The sequence below is a fragment of the Bombus affinis genome, chromosome 9 (assembly GCF_024516045.1).
Source record: "Bombus affinis isolate iyBomAffi1 chromosome 9, iyBomAffi1.2, whole genome shotgun sequence".
Classification (NCBI taxonomy): Eukaryota; Metazoa; Arthropoda; class Insecta; order Hymenoptera; family Apidae; genus Bombus; species Bombus affinis.
The window spans coordinates 13,161,013-13,176,177 of NC_066352.1; the positions used below are offsets into that span (position 1 = coordinate 13,161,013).

At 37.2% G+C, this 15,165-nt stretch overlaps 1 protein-coding gene across 8 annotated transcripts in view; it reads right to left on the reverse strand.

Annotated features, from left to right (window-relative positions):
- LOC126920675 (protein kinase shaggy-like) overlaps window positions 1–15,165 on the reverse strand; it is a 66,493-nt gene that overhangs the window by 42,885 nt on the left and 8,443 nt on the right. For 3 of the 8 annotated variants that reach the window (XM_050731387.1, XM_050731389.1, XM_050731381.1), the window contains exon 2: window positions 3,755–3,787. The exons of 4 other annotated variants lie outside the window; for them this stretch is intronic. In XM_050731387.1, coding sequence (XP_050587344.1) covers window positions 3,755–3,787 — 33 coding nt within the window. Of the gene's footprint in view, window positions 1–3,753; window positions 3,788–15,165 lie in introns of all 8 variants that reach the window. One more of the 8 variants, XM_050731385.1, reaches the window with a different exon arrangement.

A 15,165-nucleotide genomic window follows, 5' to 3' on the forward strand; every position in this document is an offset into this window, starting at 1 on the left:
TGATAAATAAGCAATAAACCGACGAGAAGACAATTCTACCTTACCGACCAACATTTAAGTATCGATCTCACCAACGCAATGCAAGAACGGGAGAACACCAATGTCAACGATCGTCAACAGAGATCGCTATCATACGACACGTTAGTCGTTTTATAGGCAATGTAGCACGTTAATCGCGATAACGAGTGACGTGCCTACCACGATACAGTCGGCTCTGTTTCGTCAACTATCAATACTATTACTCTACCTGGTATGTTTTCATAAACACGCATCGCAATGATATCAGATTATCGAATCTTGATAACGAGCTCGAAAACGAGATTGGATGACAATTTCCGGACCGTTTTAATTACTTACATTTTAATTATTCCGCGTTATCACTGGAACACCTGCGACCTCATCGTATTTGGCCGAGTGCTCGCTTGATGCTTCCATCGCATCGGTTAGTCTCGCTCCGAAGATTGTACATCGCCCAATGGAAAATTTTAATAAATCCATGTTATCGTCTGAGACGACTGAACAAAGCCGTTAGGCTTGTTTGAATATCAATTATATCAGAGAAATGAAATTAATTCACGTCACTGTCGAGATTATTACAGTTCGTAGAGATTAAAGATTCTACATATCAACGATAGCGCCCCGAGTTTTTGTTCGTTATTTTATCCGAACGTTTCTATATTATCGAGCTCTATCAATTGATAATAATTTATTGAGTTTTGATTCGCAAACGCAAGAACAAGAGTTGTTTTTGTGCAATTAGCAATTGGTTTCATAATATGGTCCAGTAAAAGATTAATCGACTAAATGCTTGTTATGCAATGTTATGAATTATGAATTAATTAACAAACCTGTTAAATATTAATTTTCTTGATGAAATCAACGATTTTTAAATTCCTTCTACAAATATAATCTTGAAGCGATTTAACCTCGAATTTTCTACATCTACGTATCTTTAGACGAGAATATTTATTCGCTTGAAAACTTTGAGGCACGTAATTGTAAACAACGATCCATTATTCCACTGCCTTTTTCTTTGTTTACGCGTGATCGAGTGACTCGATATCGAAGCAAGACAATCGAGATCGATCTCGCGTAGCGGAGCGGTCAAACGTGTTCGGAATTTTTGTGTCTCGTAACCACGATAAGCTTATCGCGGCAGACACTTCGTCGGTCGTGAAAGATAGAAAAGAGATGCGGACCGAAGGATATCGTTCCATTTTTTTAATCTTTATGAACAGATTTGCTCGTAAAATAATAAAAAAAAAAAAAAAAAATAATGTAGATTGTATTAAAAAATGGAATGTCATCGTCGTATCATCTCAACAGAAATATCGTGATATCATTTATACAAAGAGAACGAGGAAACTTTCTCTTTAAATATGAAAACTTAAACTTAAATATATAAACTTAATATTATTAATAAAATTTTACAAGTTACGAGTTAGAGAATAGAGTTGATTATGATATTATAAACGTTGCAATTCAATTCACTCAAACTTTATAAAATTATAGAGTCTCTAAGTAGAATAAAAAAAAAAAAAGATAAATAACGAAAAAATATTAAACAAATCTTTCAAATTCCCTTTCGTAATCGCAATGTTAAAAAAGAATGATGTAAAATAACCAAAAAAAAAAAGAATTGCAAATGAAACGTTAAATCAACGTAACGTTGGTGCTTGATGGGTTAAAGGTCATCACTTGGATAACCGGAATTCCATCAGAAACAAAAACAATCCGAACAATTTCCCTAGAGAGAATCAATCGACCCATCCAATAAGCCCGACACTGGCCTGTATACGTAAAAAAATCCCACGTACTCCATCGAATTCACGCTAGAACCATAGAAGTCGATCGGAATCCAATTGCACCGGCCAATCGGAACGCGTTATCGACCGAGTCACGACGAACTCCTATTATACTAACCGGCTTGCGAGAGTATTCACTCGCTACACTCAGTTCCCGTTCTTGTTTCTCATCTGTAAATGGATGAATTCTAACCTCGTCCCGTCGTCATGTCAAGACACTACACGTAAGGATTCCAGGGATTAGTAGAAACTCGATTGGACATCTAACACAATTCGTCACGCGGTAGATGAAACAATGTCTACCGATTCTTGACGCACGAGTAACATGCGATCTGGAAGTAGACACGTGGATCACGTGCTCAAAATTTGCTAACCAGTAGCGTGTTCGGCTTAGGAACTTCCGAGCGCCGACTTACGCGTCGAGTTTATGCGAATGAACCCCTGAATCCAGATCAAGATCATGAATTGCAAATTGCCTGTGAGCTATCTAAACGTCTTGCGTTAAACACCAAAACAATGTAATTCTATCTCCCTGCAGTGTAGAATAATTTCAATTTGGTATCCATCGTTTGTTTTTCTGTCTTTCAAGTTAACTTTATCATCTGTGTTAAAATACTACCGATTACGGATTAATTGCGACTTGCAAAATAAAACAACGGAATTCTGATACTTTAAGGACATCGTTAGAATAATATTAAAACATGAAAGCACGCGCATCAGTGAGTCTCTTCATTCCTCGCATATTTCTCAAACTTAAGAAATTTTCTAACGAATAGAAAAATACTTCTCAACCGAAAATGACTGAACCAACGCAGCACGATTGATATCGTTTCGAAACAAATATTCGCGAAAATCGTCGGGATCAATACAAACATAATATATATATATATATATATATATATATATATATATATATATATATATATATATATATATCGGAGGTGGTCCCGCGAGCGAGGCCAGACATTAGCAAATTACAGTCGAGCACGTTATTGACTAGAATCAATAAGAACGAGGTCGCGAGAGTGAGAATAATTCGTAATCACTCGAGGGTAATAGATCAGAGCTGATAATGGTATTGTCGTTCTGAGAGAGTTCACCAGGCTCTGAGCACCGACCGAGCCACTCGACGCTGCGTGAATGGAGAAAGGTGAACTCGTGTTCGTCAAGGGCAGCCTTGCAAACAGCTGATTCCGTCTCGACGCGATGACAAATCAATGGAACGTGGACCAGATGTTCGCGGAGAGTGACTCTGCGCTCGGATCCTCCCCCGAACGCATAATATTGTGATATTGTTGTCACAGTAAGAATGACACGCGATTTCGAGGACAACCACGACGAACCCACAGAGACAATCACGACTTGTCGCCGAGATGCGCTACTGGTTACATTCTCGCTACGTGTCGAGTCTATTTTCTGCTAACTGTTTAAAATCTTTTAACGACACGTGCTCGACATCTGGGTGCATAAACGTGACCGCAGTAACTTTCTTAAAATAGAGACGATTCTTTAATATCGTAGAATTCATTTATAGGTTTGGAATAATATTGATACGATGGTTATATCTAAAATGATGATAGTGTTTAAAATAATCGTGCTGGATGATGAATGATTTGGCAGCTAAAATCATTGGTTTTTAGTATTTGGATTAATGTTGGAGATATTAAATTGGAATAATTTAGAGTTCCTCAATCATAAAGTATCGGTGATATAGATTGGTTAGTACTTCTTACAGCCGCAGCTAGAGGGCCGCGAGTACTTGTCATTAGCATGTTTCTTTTACATTCAAAGATTCTAAACTCATTGTAGGATATATTGGAAATCCAAGTACTAAAAACTCGACTAAATGAATCTTCTTCTCCTATCCGTCTTTGTAAATGATTCACATTTAAAATTTCTTACTTTGCGAAGCATACGAATAGCATCTACAGTAGCAATCGGAGTATTACCTTTTTTTAAAGTTACACCACCAGCCGGATGACCTGAAAATGAAACAATAAACCAAACTGCGGCATTTCAACACAAAATTATAATCTAATCATATAATGCTATACAACTATATTGTGTTCTCGTATGTACAACAAAGACGTGCTCCGCTAAATTCAAATCAATAAAAATTTATGTTGAGGGAGCGTGCCCGTTATTATAGATCGTGTCTTGGAAATTAGCGCTAATACGTAGATCGGGGAGGAAACCCTCGCGGATTTATCGATTGCCCTCGAAATACACAGGGGAACCGCTCTACTCGAAAAAGGAGAAAAGGGCGCTACACGAAATTCTCCGATATCATTCATGGACGTGTGTTCTGCTTTACTAACCGAGAACTACAGTTATCGCGAAGGTGGGGGCGCCACTTAACGCAGGAAAGTGGCGCCGCTATCGGACGCCAGTCATTTAATCAAGCATCAGTGTAGGAGCAAAATGGCGTCACTAGAAAAGCAATCAACCGCTCCTTCTTAGGCATGATTTACCTTTCTCTGCAAATGACTAATACAAGACGCTCAAAGCCATTCGGCGAACGGGAACCTTGACCAATCTTCCGATCAATGATCGAAAAACGTTTTATAGGTTAGGTATATATAAAGCTCGATACAGAATACACCGTTTTTAAACTACAAATTTAAAATTTTGAATTTTTAAGTGTACCAATTTTTCAGTGATAGTTCGCTCAACTTTAGCTTTTGACGAGTTACAATCAAGGTCGGTAATTGCTGTCGGAAATAGAAGACCAAGTAAACGTAACAATAGTTTCCGAGCGGCCGCCCCGAATAACTTCCGTTACTTCGTTAAATCGAAGTCTGCGGCCTGTCGAGAGCGTCGTATACACCAGACGGGTGTGCTACGAGTTTCTGGAAATTGATCACAGAAATTTAATGGCAGCTATTTAAAGCGTAATACGATTGAGATCGAGAAGCATGATTTCTCTAATCCTCTATTTCGATCTCGTATTGAATTCCGGTGACCTTGCGCGACCTTAAAGGGCATAGCCTACTCTTCCAACAATCAGGTTGACTACATATATTTTTTAAAGTACTTCCGTCACGAAACTTCCTTTTTCCATTCGTGTTCTAAAAATCTCTCCTTTCAATTGTCCAAGTCGTTCAAATGTTTCTCCCTTTCCTTTTCTTCTAATAAACATTATCATCAAATTTTTCCAAAGATTGACAAAATAAGTCATTTTGAAGAAAAAAGATTATTTTGTAAACATTTTTAACAATTAAAGATAACAATAATATAGACACCATTTTTTCCATGGATAACCCTAGGAATGGACCTCATAGATTCTTTCCACTTGGAAGTTTTTAAAACATATACATATATCTACGATAGAGGATTCATTTCGAATCCACAGATAGATTCGTCAACAAGAATAGTAAAGATTAACCGGCGAACTCGAGGCTCAGATCTAGGAGTATTTAATTATCACGAGATCTACAGAAAGGAATCGATGATTTAAAGGAGCTTGCGAGAAGAGGGATTGATGGAAAGTCCTCTGGTGGCGAACACGGGAGCTGCTGCCACACCCAATTTGCTCCACATCTAGAAGACGCGTATAGTACTTCCTGTTTCGAGTCTTGGTGACCCCTATCCTCACTTGCGCATAACAATCCCACTTTAGTTACGATATACACATGTCATAAACACATCCTATCAGCCTCTCTGTTCTTCGTATCGAACCCTATTAACCGTCAACATTTACACAGTAATTACATGATTCATGTTACCACCACATCCCATGCACCCTGTTAGATCATGCCATAGAACTATATTTACCGATGTCGCTAACGATTACCACCCTCATCGACAAGAAAAAACACAGATATACCTCCCTGCTATTAGAATAATGATCACTTGGGCACTCAAAGCACACAAACAGTCATCCACGTGCGCGCGTGCGCATATTTTTGCCGAGGAAGCAGATAAACTGGTAAACGGTAGCACCCTACGGTTAATATCGCTAGGCGATACTAACGAAAAGCAAACAGTTCGGTGTGTGTTTGACAAACAACGGATTTTCATTCGAAAACGTGAAAATATCGAATCAACCATCATTGTGCATTATATATCGTCTCGAATAAGAAAGTCCTGCTTAATGCATCATTTGTATCATTCCCAAACGAAATGCCTCCTTATTTAACTTTCATTAGAATCTATTAGAGAAAAAGCGGAATACTATTTGGAAACTTACAAAACCATTAGTTACTATACGCATAGTGTTAACAGAAAGAGCAAACTTTAGGAACCAATATTCAAATATTATTTTTATAATTATCCATTTCTAATTCTTGAAATCCTAACGGCTTTGACGTTCTTTCAATATAGGATTGAATTACGACTTTGGTTTGTGATACTTTCGAAATATGTGTACGATATACGGGATACGTAAGCAAGCAAAACTATTATATTTAAGAAACTAAGATGCGAATAATATCTTAACTGCCTGATTTAACAGATTAATTATCACATCCTAACAGGGTAACAATCCTTTACAACCGTCTCTTTGTTTCATACGTAAAAATTAAAAATATAAAATAAAAATTCAGCGCTGCCAATAATAACGAGCCGTGGTTGTACAAGTTAATAGAATAAATTACCTTAGAAACGAGTAAAATCATTTACAAATACGAAAGAGTAAAAGCAAGAGACTCTACCGTACAGATGTGATGCTGAGGTGTTCGAATAGAATAGAACGATCCTGAAAAATGGTGAAACAGTTGATCCCAGAGTTTAGACGATTGAATGAACATCCAGTTCCGCTTCTACACCCTTTGTTCCGGCTAATTCGCGTGATCGATCCGAAATAACGCACGGAAACATTTTTCCCGTCAAAGAATAACCTCACACGTACAACAGCCAGAGAGAGAAGCCTAGTGTCACGCTCACAAACGCGAGCTTCCCTTTGCCGGAGCATTCTCATTCTTGGCCAGCCTTTGTAACCCTCTGGCTGCAGCTTCCACTTTGCTGAAACGTCTGTCGGTTTCCGGGGTTGGAGGAGGGGAGACGCTTTTCACTCGCAACGGGAGTTCCCCGCGACTACACCCGCATGGAACACTCGGTGGGGTAAAGTGTGTCACGGGGAGAAGAGAAGGAAAAGAGGGAGAGACGAAGAGTCAACGAGCTCGTCTCTCGTCGACTCTCGTAACGCAACCCGCCGAGACTGACCTTGCAGCCGGAAAAACAAGTTGGTTGGCCTGGTACCAGAATTTCGCGTTATTAATAAATCCAAAAATGCGCGGTTGATTTGCGTTCATTATCCTTCGCCGTTGCATTCTCTAATTCTGCGATTGTCTGATAAACTGATGAAGTCACAGGGTTGTTTACTTTTCGATCTTGGCAATCTGGTGACTCAGCGATCTTTATCGCTTTTAGGCAAACTTTACAAACGGAGATGAGATTCAGAGTCAGAGTAAGTGGAAATTTTCCATTCATTTCCATTTTCATTCGGAGATCGAAAGTTTTATTCGGTTTGCGAATCTTTCGTTCCAGATTGAAATATTCTATCAAAGTTCCTAGAACGTAAACCGAGTCTTTGTATCTTACGATTAGTTTAGGTTGTGAAATCATTCTCCGAGATTTCCAAAATTTCTAATGGATTTCTAATTTGAATATTTGAAATTCTATCGAAACTTTGAATCTCTGGTTTCGTAAATAAACATTTTACTTCAGAAACTTGACATTCTATCGACTTTTATGCAGCTTTTGGAACTTTTCGACCTACCGAATCTCTGGATCTCGATTACTAAATCGCAAAACCTTCGTCTCAAAATCGAAGAGATGTTCTCTTTTATCCTGAAATAAATACAATTCCTGATCTTGTCCACCGCTTCCTTGTCCTCGCTTGTCATCGCGCAAATCTATCACGACTCTACTTAGAAGCACTAAAATACCGTTTGCATCGATCGCAGATCTTTTTTGTCCTATGTCCACGCAACCCTCCAAGCTTTCATCGCGACGCCTTTCTGCGGTTTATCTACAGGTTAATTAGTTTATCGAGAGTGGTCTCGATTATGCGTACAAGCTCGTTACATAATGTCGTGGATGGATATGAGTTTCAGTATCACCCATTTGATGTTACGTGGAAGTCGATTCGTTCCGACGAAGAAAGACCTGCAATTGATCAATTATCGCTAGGAAGATCGTTCGTACCGACGTCTGTGCCAATTGTAATTATAATTGAGTTTGCGTGCAAATGCATCGCGGGGGATTGGAGTTTCAAGATGAGCAATTTATCTAATTTTTTTGTTTAGAAAGGAGATGCAATGGACGCAAGAAGTATTTGTGTACTCCTATGTTTCTCAATCAGAGGTGTTTTAAAATTGAATTCCGTAGTTTGTTTCATCGACATCGAATCGTTGTAACGACGTAAGAACACATTTTTAAATTTGTTCACTTACTAAATAAATAAGCAAATATACAATTCTGTTTTTTTACGGTTTTCTTTTAAATGGTTTAGAAGCAGAATCCAATTGTCTTCTTAGACGATATAATTTAATCTAACGCGACAAACAACTCCACTTCAAAAATATTTACTTGAATTTAACGCTTCGGCCACGAAGTCTTCTTGTTAGTCTTTGGCCTTAAATGTGCACTCTGATTTTATTTTATGCTTTTTCCTTCAACAGCTCTTTTCTTATCTCGTTTTCTATTTTATGGGAAAAAACGAACGAAATCTACTTCATTTGGGATAAAATGATAAAACGGAGCACTGGGAACTCCCATCATCGCATTAAATTACGTGGAATTCTCAATTTTATCTTCAATACATAGTTAATCTTCCTCTCATTTCGTTCTTCAAGTTAAAAGTGAAGTTCAAGTAAAGCAGAATCGAAAAAATTGTTGTTACGTCTTTTTCCAAGTTTTATCAGTACAATATAAATTTTCTACATTTTGCTGGTAGATGGTCAACAACTTTTTATAACCAAAATAGTCTCGTTCATAAACAAATACAGATTTAATTAAATCACATTTAGCATTGCGCGCATTTTTTCGATTTCTTCAGCAACCTATCCACATACCATATGTAAACAAAATTATATGTAAATTTAATGCAAATATTTTCCGCACCTACTACGAAATTTTTAAGGAATGTAAAAGTCTCGAAGAATAAGTGATTGAAGTCCTTGCTCTTGTAAATTCCTTCCTAACGTCAAGACCAACCACATATTTTTCCATACTAATCTCATCCGCGTACACCTACTATCCTCGCTATTTCCATTTCCCTAACAAATTCGATTTTTCAATTCCAAAATCAATTTCAATTCAATTTCAAAATCAACTATCATTTTCGAAGAAAGAAGAAGAAAAGTACCTGTCGTTCGCTCTTGTTCGTGCAGCCCATCGTTCATAAATGAAAAACGAGCATAAAGAAAATATGCATCAAGTCAAGAGCATTCGTCTCCTTAGCACTTAACGAAGTAAAGTGACGACAATTCGCCGCAGTGGATCGCCCCTTTTGGAACAAACGCTCACCCACGCTCTGGCTCAGGGTCAAAACGCGTCGACACGCTAAAACGTGCGAGATATTCTCGAGATCGTTACCGAAACTCCTGGAAGAACACGCCATTTTCTCAATGCAGTAATCGCAAGAAACTCGGAAAATATGCCAAAGAGCGGGACGAAGCGGTGTTCACGGTACGTGGAATCGGCTGAACGAATGCTTAATTAATTTATGCAACGTGTACACGTGGCACAGATGACAAATGTCGTTTAATGGGGAAAAATTCAATGACGATATTCTCCAGTGACCGGCTTGAAGGTAAGTGATTTATTGATGACGAAGTACGATGCGCATGGATGACTGTGTTTGGAAGAACGAACGCACAGGATGTCTCGTTTTAATATGTTAATGAACGTGATACATTGAAGAGTATGTTGAATCAGAGATACTGGCTATTATAGATATGGGCAATGGAATTTTTGAATAATCATTCCTTCAGGGACGATGGTTGGACTTTGACAGAGGGTGAATTCTAAAGGGTGGAATCGTTTTAATTTTCTACAATCGAAGTGTTGTTTTATTAGAAGACAAAGCGTTATATGCATTCTTATTTGAAATTAACTCGTCTCTTTATTCTCATTTAAAATCGAAGCCGAGGAAGTAGTAATTGCTAATAGATTGATTAACCTCGGGTGTTGCGCTGTGTAAAAGCAACAATTTTGTTCGATTACGAGATAGTATTCTTCGAACTTACTGTTTGATCTCAATGTTCGAAACAATTATCCTTTGGCATAACAAAAAGTAAAGTTGGGATGGAATTAACGAATTGTTTAAGACTTGCCGAACTTTAATATTTTTAAATATATAACACGACACATGGTAGGTTTATTTTTACTACGCTTTCTTTTTCCTTTCTTGAACAAGATAAGGTGGTTCTGTTTTTCAAAGGCTGTGGAAAACACGAGTTCCGATAGGCGATAAGTATGATGTACGATACAATGTAACAACCGACGAGAAACTTGCAATTACGCGGTTAATAATGGAACAGGGATCGTTTAATGATTTTTTTAATCTTAATTTGGTTATTAGAAACCGGCTATAACCGGCTATCCGAGTACTATCATTAGGATTGGTAGCAGGTAATAAAATTTCATGGTAGATTAAGCTCCTTTATACCCGGAGTCGTTTAGCTTTTTTCTACGTGAACGCCTCGAAATCAATATCATCCTGTGCACTATAATTAGTAAATTGAAATATGTTGGTCTTAAACTAAATTTTAACGAGAGCCATGTTACATTAATCACCTGTTACACCGATAGCAACATAAATATTAATTTTACACCTAACGTTCGTTGTTCTTGTCAAACGTTAAAAATGAAATGCACTTTAGTCTATCAAATTTTCTCAGCAAAATTTTTATATCTCTATCTTAAAATCGTTTAATCCGATATACTGAAACTGAAACACCGTGTATACACGATAGAGAAGGTTTATAAGCGACATAAAACTTTCAATGCCATTTTATAGGGCCAATAACGTACGAATCGCAAAGGTGAACGAACGTGCTGGTACAAAATAATGTACGATAGCTATGAGAAATCGTGAATTTGAAGTGAGTGCAGTGAGAGTAAAAGAAATGTGACTGGGTCAAATATTTTCTGAATGCGAAATTGTAGGATCAAAAGTGAAGGAATTCATGTTTTCCAAATTAAATCCAGATAACGTGCCGAAATCACATTGATTTCTCTGCAATTGAATATCCTGTGTTTGCATTTATTTTAGTCAGCGAATTACTCAGTTCGTCGAGCATTGAGATTAGTTCACTTCGGCTTTCAATGTCTCGAATAACCATAGACACCAATCCACGTAACAATTTCTGACTTTCTTGTATCGAAGGTTTCGATCATCGATCAAGGTTCAGCTGATAATTTCGATAACACACGAAAACCAGCAGAAATATCGGCGAGACAGTTGACGTGGCTAACATAATGACCTATGTAATGACAACTTTAGACTCGTTTTCCCAGATATTATAAACAGACGTCGAAATATTCAGATAAATCACGGTCGTCGTTAATTTGTTGATCAAATCCTCTTCTGCGACAACAATTGAAGGAAACAAACCAACCTCCGTTCTTGAAATACGAATATGCTAGAATTTATTTTTAACAGAAATAAAACAATACATTAAATAATGGAGTACACGTAAATAAATCGAGAAATCGGCGAATTAACTCATCTTTCCTGATTAAGAGTTTAGGGAAAATAAATTGGAATTTTAACGAATATCACGAATTACCGTAGAATTGTGAATTTAACGTGAATTTAGAAGAAGGATCGAGATCACCGATTTGGATAAAAATCATACTGACAAGATATCGCGACGATTTCATATAAGCACCCGATAACCTTTGAATTGGCCAAAGCAAGCGATATCTGGGAACTAAAAGCTGGTGAAAAAGAGTAAATTGCGTGGCAAACTTTGTAGAATTCTGGTCTCTTGGCAGGCGCCAAGATAAAGAGAACTTGAGTTCTTTGAACGTATAAATTTCCTCGATTGCGCAGTTTCTGCTTTTTTGGTTTCGTTTTATTTTGGTTTTTCTCTCGGTACTAAATGCATGAACGATATATAGCATGGTTAAAAATCATAGCGATCTATCTCGAGAATTTAAATACAATTATGTGTTATTTTTCTTTTTTCATAGTTAAGATTTAGTTCAATATTTCAACGTACAAAGTTTCGCGATATTTTGGATAGAATTAATTTCCACGTTCGCGATCTTCCTGCGTAACCAGTTGGCAGCCATACTCGAAACACGATTTTGGCGATGAGAGCTACAGAAATCCACGTTTGAAACGAGGCGAGTCGTCTTGGACAAATTAGAAAGTCACTTGGTCGAATTTCGTGCAGTACCACCGATCGATATTTTTTTTTTTATCTGTTCACGTTGAAAACGAACGTAATATCGATGGATCTAAGTCGAATGAGGCGGTCGTCGTGGTGACCGGCAATTACCTGGCAATTTAAAAGCTATTACCGCGACTAATTAGTTTTTAATAGCAACGAATTTCACTCGGAACGAAATATTTCACTACTTCTGGTTCTATCCTCTAGCTTTCTATCTGGCGTTAAAGCGAACGGTATTCGGGAAATAAATCATGCGGATTAAACATCGTAAATCTGTGAAGTTGATATTTGAAATTGGCCAAGGTCAGAAACAGCAGTTTATTTAAACATCGAAGAATATTGCTCGATTTGTCGAGATGATGAATAACGTATGTTTTTTATCGAATAACCATTTCTTTGTACTTTTTGTTATGTTATCGCAGAAATGATTACACACAGAATACTTTTTAGAGAGTGCATTATTATTTATCGCGTAAGACTCAGACGCTTTACTATTTATCTCTTATTATCTTTCTCTTTCTCCCTTTTTTCTAATCCATAGTATTTTAATCAATGATTATTTAACTGCCATCCCTGTAACCCTGCATGTTTCATCGCGTAATTTTGAGAAAACGTTTCGTTTAATTCCGCGCTGCTTCAAGTGGTTCAACGATCGTGAGCATAGGATCGAACACTTGAAAACACCGGATGATGTAAAACGATCGTATATTTTTGCCTAATATTAGTCTAATATCGAAGCAGATAACGAGTCATCGTACCGTATTAATAATATCTATTAAGGCTTACGAATCTTACAAAATAAATATACATACTATAACACATTGTAATATTAATATTCGCGTCTACGGTGTATCAAATCATTATATTCCTCTGTAAGTTCTAATTCTCATATTCTTATATTATTCTTACATTTCCAATATTTCTATACTATTTGAGTCATATACTTAAATATGATGCATCACCGTCCAAAAAGATAAAGTCGCTGTGTATTCCACAGTGCATACGAATCCTTGAGAAACATCAGAATTAATATTTCAATATTTACACACTTTTTTTGCTCTTTTTTTTTTGTAATAAATGAATGATATTTGTTTACCGTAAGATCTATGAACAACGCCCATGTTTCTATGAACTTCATTCGGGGTCAGAAGAAGCTTGAAGAGAAAGAGAGACAGAGAGGATAATCGATACTTGGCTGGTGAACACTGGTACCAGTACTGCCTTCGTTCTGCCTGGCAACCGCGAGATATCGATATTCGTAATTACTTAATCGACCATCACGCGCGATTATTTATAAATCCGATCGGACGTCGTTATTCTGGTCGAACAACGGGCCGCGAAATTATCGATCAGTTATCGTTCCCCGAACTGACTAATCGTTTCTTAACGAGCTGCACGCAACCATTTTGCCGAAATCAGTCTACGAAACTACCTCTTGATACTTTCTTTCACGTTAACTATTAAAGTTATAGTCGTTCAATGGTCAGCTAATGGAAAATTGAGAATTACAGCGGTGCAAGTCAATCCACTGCCACTTTTTATAAAATAATATAATATTTCTTATACAATTTTGTTTCGTTTCATCAATAGAACAAATTCATTATGTACGTTTCGTTAGTATAAAAAATTCATTGCATTCTTTTAAGTCATAAAAACGTATCGTGACGAAGAATTGAGTTATGACCTAATTAATTATGAAATTAAGAGATATTAATGTCAATACGTGATTAAATCAAAATTCCCCAAATCTCGACTTACATCATTACGATTTTAAACTCTTTTTCTTATTTATTGTAGAATATTCCGAACATCGTCTCATAAAATAGCCTGGCTATTAGATACTTCGTGCCGCTTCGGTATCTCCTACCATCGTGAACTATAACTTTGACCAATCGTTCCAACGAGCTAATAATTCCACACTTTTGAAACTACGATTTATCTAATTCTCCATTTTTCTACAGTTTAAAAGCTTCTCGAATAAACTCAGATAAGGACGAGATAAGGAAATTCTCCAAGAAGAATATAAAAAGGTAATTAAACGAAAGAAACACAAGCAGCTTCTCTCTTGATTACACGCTACCAAAGCAGACTGATTAATCGATCAAAAGCTACAATTATTTGCATTTCTACGTGATGAATCGTTGCTGAGAGACTGGAAAGGAAACGAATCGGAGATGAGACGAACCGCCCAATTGCGAAACTCGCGTGTCGCGAATGGCTTAATATCATTGGGGCATATTGACCCAGATAGCGACACGTGAGCTGGTAACGTGATCAACCTTCTTGCAACGCAAACAGCCGCGAACTTTCAACGTGAACGCGTCTCTCCGCCGCGCCGTCGCCGAAGATAAGCTGGCACACACGCGTTCACAGGGTAGGGACACGATTTTTCGAAACAGAAGGGAAGAAGCGGAACTGGGTCGGTCTATAACGTCGACACGCTTTCGAACCAAGGGGGTGAAAACGTTGCGGATATCCAAGGATTATTTTTCGCGAGGAAAAGCGGCAGCAATTTCTGGGTTTAATGCGGATGCGGTTACGTGCGTTCGTGTAATTACGAAGGGCAGTTACACGAACGCTTTAAATAGAATATTCAATGCGGTTCTTTGATCAATAGAAACAGGGGTTGAGGTGTTTTCGTAGAGACACATACGTTTGAATATTTCTTTTTTTTTTTTTTTTTTTTTATTGCATCCCATTTCAATGATCTTTGATATGATAAAAATGGAATTCGCAACGCTATGATGATTGTCAAGGTATCAGACGTTTTTCAAATCTAAGGTTTAAATATGTTGGAATAAAAAATATGATTTTGTGTTGTTTTTAATAAGTGGTTAATATTCTTTTTATGCATATAATACGCATACTTGTATTATACATAGATGTTGTTAAACAATTATGTTACATATTCATAGCAAGTTCTTACGCTTGCCAGATTACAATTTTTATTTATTGCACTTTTCGTACGATGATTTGTATTTATGCGATATTGATTGATATTAGTTTTATGAGTG